Source organism: Amphiura filiformis, chromosome 11 (assembly GCF_039555335.1).
Source record: "Amphiura filiformis chromosome 11, Afil_fr2py, whole genome shotgun sequence".
Taxonomy (NCBI): domain Eukaryota; kingdom Metazoa; phylum Echinodermata; class Ophiuroidea; order Amphilepidida; family Amphiuridae; genus Amphiura; species Amphiura filiformis.
In genome coordinates, this window is record NC_092638.1 from 24756616 (window position 1) to 24761181 (window position 4566).

The 4566-nt window shown below is 42.1% G+C and overlaps 1 protein-coding gene across 1 annotated transcript; it reads left to right on the forward strand.

Moving 5' to 3' along the window:
• The first annotated feature begins 670 nt into the window (after nt 1-670).
• LOC140163577 (uncharacterized) lies at nt 671-4227 on the forward strand. Its single transcript, XM_072186891.1, has 3 exons — nt 671-1663; nt 2198-2438; nt 3428-4227. The coding sequence occupies exons 1-3, from the start codon at nt 671-673 to the stop codon at nt 4225-4227; spliced, it is 2034 nt and encodes a 677-aa protein (XP_072042992.1).
• Nucleotides 4228-4566: the final 339 nt, after the last annotated feature.

Below are 4566 nucleotides of genomic sequence, written 5' to 3' on the forward strand. Positions count from 1 at the left end.
CAATCATGTTTCACCGTTGTTCATCACCGATTAACAACGATGCGTCCGCGTCGTCTGCATGATTTACTTCGCGAGGGCAGCTTTAGATGGGTCAGAATTTGGGAATAATCAATAACTAACGGTACAGTTCTGCTTCTTCTGCTAGTAGTACTCAGAGCAACATACCACCAAACAAGACAAAAAGTAAACCGAAGTTTAGAAAGCTTAAACTGTTAAATGTAAATTGTCGTAGCCTGAAGAGCAAACGAAAACAATGTGACTTTCGGGCTCTCCTTGAACAAGAAGATCCGGACATCATATGTGGCACAGAATCGCATATAGATGCTGATTACTCAACATCAGAACTCTTTCCAGATTCTTACGACATCTGTAGGAAAGATCGCAACAAACATGGTGGGGGAGTCTTCCTAGGTGTTAAAAAAGATCTGTTAGCTGTTCAAGAAGAGAGCCTGGACACTGATTGTGACTGTGAAGCAATTTGGATCAAGATATTATTTGCGGGAAAGCAACCACTATTTGTTGGCTCTTTCTATCGCCCAACTAATGAAGATCCAGTGCCCCTTGTCAAGTTGGATGAATCCGTTAAAAAGTTAACAGGAAGTCTTCTCTGCCAAATATTATCCTGGCAGGTGATTTCAACACACCCGACATCAACTGGGAGAATTGTACTATGAAAACCGGACCAAATAAACCACAGTATGGTAAACGCTTAAACCAGACTCTAATTGACCTAGCAAATGATAACATGCTAGTGCAAATGCAGCATATTCCAACTCGTGGTGAGAACATCTTAGACCTCGTGTTCACCAATATCCCAGACCAGCTAAGAAAAGTGGAAACGGTACCAGGGATATCAGATCATGATGCAGTGATAGTCCAACTTGACACCACTGTTAAATACATCCGTAGGAAACCACGGAAAGTTTACCTTTATAAGAAAGGCGACATGGATGGTTTACGTGATGAAATGGAAAGCTATAAAGAGTCCCTTCTTCAGTCGAACCCCATGGAAAGAGACGTGGAAACCAATTGGACCTCATTTAAAGATGAACTATTCAGCCTCATGGATAAACATATACCACAGAAACAGTTATCATCATGGATGAACAACACAATTAAGAGAGAGATCAGAAAGAAGAAGCGACTATGGAAGAAAGCGAAGAGAAATAACACTGAAAAGAACTGGGATGAATTCAAAGAAATGAGGAAAAAGGTAAAGAGCAGCATGAAAAAGGCTTATGAAGACTATGTTGGCAACATATTGGAAGATACCATGCAAGACTCACATAAGAAGTTCTGGCAGTTTATCAACAACCAGAAAAAGGACAGTACTGGCATTCCACCGTTGAAAACTGATCGTGGACTGGCTACAGACAGTGCAGCTAAAGCTGAAGCTTTAAACAAACAGTACCAATCGGTTTATACCCAGGAAGACACATCATCATTTCCTGACATGGGACCAAGCCCATACACTGCTATGCCAGACATCAATTTCACCACCAATGGAATTGAGAAACTTCTTAGTAAGCTCAACCCAAGGAAAGCATGTGGACCAGATCTTGTTCCAATTCGCATCCTTAAAGAGACAGCTGAACAAATTGCTCCTATTTTACAAGTCATCTTTACCCAGTCCTACAACACTGGATCTTTCCCGGTTGATTGGGTATCTGCGAATATCGTTGCCGTGTTTAAGAAAGGAAACAAAAATATGCCCTCAAACTACTGCCCGATATCACTTACCTGTGTGACAACTAAGGCTGGCATTTTCGGTCGGGTAAACGGGTACCCGCCGAGATTACATTACCCGGTAGGAAATACCTCCCGGTACCAAATTCAAAAAAAAAAAAATACATTTTGAAATCATTAATAGACTATGACATGAATACAAATTATCAATTTTCATATAAAAATAACAAAATATCTTGAAATTTTTTTTTTTTTTTTTTAGGTCAACCATGAATGATCCTGGCATTTAGGTCTAGGTCCAGAGACACTACAAAACCGAAAAAAACTTTGGAAATTTTTTTTTTTTTTTTATTTCGGCTACCCGATTACCAGCCTGAAAATTGCATCGGGTACCCAGGTACAAAATTACCCGAAAATGCCAGGCCTAGTGACAACCAAACTCATGGAACACATCATATTCCACTCAATAATGGAACACCTTGAAGAGAAGCAAATACTTGCCTGGTACCAGCATGGATTTAGACAAGGACATTCAACAGAATCACAACTTATCGTCACCCTGGAGGAGATCGCCAGATCACTTGACAGCAACACACAAACAGATGTGCTTATACTCGACTTCTCCAAAGCATTCGACACGGTGGCGCACCAACGACTCATCAAGAAGATAGACTACTATGGAATACGTGATAAGACCAACGGTTGGATAAAGACATGGTTGACCAACAGAACCCAGAGAGTTGTAGTCGAAGGTGAAGCCTCATCCACAGTGCATGTTGATTCTGGAGTGCCTCAGGGCACGGTCCTTGGGCCACTGATGTTCTTGTTATTCATCAATGACATTGGAAACAACATCAATTCATCCATTAAGGGAACGTTCATAAATACCTTGGTGGGGGGGGGGGCTGGAAAATTTGTAGGGGGGTCAAAAAGTTTTGACCTTCCAAAAGGGGGGGTCAAGAAAGTTTTTGACATGGCAAAAGGGGGTCAAGAAAGTTTTGACACCCATAAAGGGGGGGTCAAAAAAGTAAAATACAAAATTTTTGCGCGCTACGCGTGCACATTTTCACGATCAAGCCCTTTTCATCCCGATCATGGGCGTAAATAGTGTAAAATACAAAATTTTTCGCGCTACGCGCACATATCCATTCCCACATTTCTTGGAAGCTCCGGTATATATGTATGTAAAGCAACTGCAATTGTTTTTCGTCTGTGTCAAAAAAATTTATTTGCCCCCCCCCTCAAGAAAGCTGGCTACGCCCCTGATACATCCGTGCAATAACTTTTGAGACCTTATTTGAAAGCAATTTATTTAATGATGTCCTGAACTTATGGACAAATTAGGCCTATTATAGACATAAGGCCTTAAGAGTGACACTGATAAATGATAAGTGTATTGCAGATCTGTTTGTTTGAATTTGTAACAAGGTTGAAACTGCGTAAGTTTAATCCACTATACTAGTAAAATAAAGCATTACCTATAGTGGAAACAAGCGCGGAGTATTTTAAGTATACCTTCATTATGTGTGCGGATGGATGTGTGTGTGTGTGGGGGGGGGGGGGTAAAAAGTTTGGGTGTATACAAAGGGGGGTCAAAAAGTTTTCAGTCCATAAAGAGGGGGGGTTCTAAAAGTTTAACATACAGACAGAGGGGGGGTCAAAAAGTTTTGACATACCGAAATCAAAATTTTCCAGCCCCCCCTACCAAAGTATTTATGAACGTTCCCTAAACTGTTTGCAGATGACTGCCTATTATTTCGCACCATCAAAACACCTGCAGATGCTAACCAGCTGCAAGAAGACCTGAACAGCCTGGATGATTGGTCCCATCAGTGGCAGATGAGATTCAACGCCAAGAAGTGTTATACCATGAGAATCCACAGGAAAAAGAAGCCAATTACCCACCAATACATCATGGGAAAGGAAGAGCTCAGTGCAGTCTCCAGCCAGGCCTACCTTGGAGTAGAAATTCATGAACAACTTAGCTGGAAACCTCACATCGAAGCTGTGGCATCCAAAGCTGGAAAGACCCTTGGTTTTATAAGACGGAATCTTGGCAAATACTCATCAATCATCAAGACTCAGGCTTACACTTCACTTGTACGATCACAGTTAGAGTATGCATCTGTCGTCTGGGATCCTCACAAACAAAATCAGATTGACCAACTTGAGATGATCCAGAGGAGGGCCGTCCGCTTCATCTGTGGAAATTACAGCAGAGAAGCCAGCGTCACTGCCATGAGACAAGACCTCGGCATACCCACTCTGGAAGAAAGATGCAGACAAGCCCGGCTCACTATGTTCTACAAGGTTGTTAACCAACAAATCGCCATACCCATACCAAATTACATACAGACCAGAACCAGATCACCACGAAGCAGTCAACATCAACGCTTCATGCGACTCGGCTCCAACTCCAACTCCGACACATATAAACACAGTTTCTTCACTAGGACCGTAAGAGAATGGGATGCGCTCCCCCAAGCCATCATCGAACTGCCCACCATAGAGCAGTTCAAGGGAGCCATCAGCAGAGAGTAGACATGACAGAGAGTTTTTACTTGCACCAAACCAGCACCTGTAAATTTGGAGAGCACTTTTGCACCTGACAGAGTCCACTGTTGTAGGCACCGCACCAAAGTCCTCATCCAGATGCTGAACAGGCTTTGATGAGTAGCAGCATAGAAGTAGAAGAAGTAGAAGTTGTTGATGGGTCCATAGTGAAAAATTATTCAATAACGTGTATAAATTTCCACTCGGCAACAGCAGATTGCCTCATGCTCAGCAGCCAATCAGAAACAAGTGCGACCAACGCAGTAAATACGCGATGTTTACTTTAAATACGCGCACATCAATGGTTTACTTCATTTAATTTAACCC

Coding starts and splice junctions, on each gene's coding strand:
- LOC140163577 (XM_072186891.1), top strand. CDS start 671: ATGAAAACCGGACCAAATAAACCACAGTATGGTAAACGCTTAAACCAG. Junction 1,664..2,197: donor GATCTTTCCCGGTTGATTGG/GTATCTGCGAAT, acceptor GCCTGGTACCAG/CATGGATTTAGACAAGGACA. Junction 2,439..3,427: donor CCAGAGAGTTGTAGTCGAAG/GTGAAGCCTCAT, acceptor AACTGTTTGCAG/ATGACTGCCTATTATTTCGC.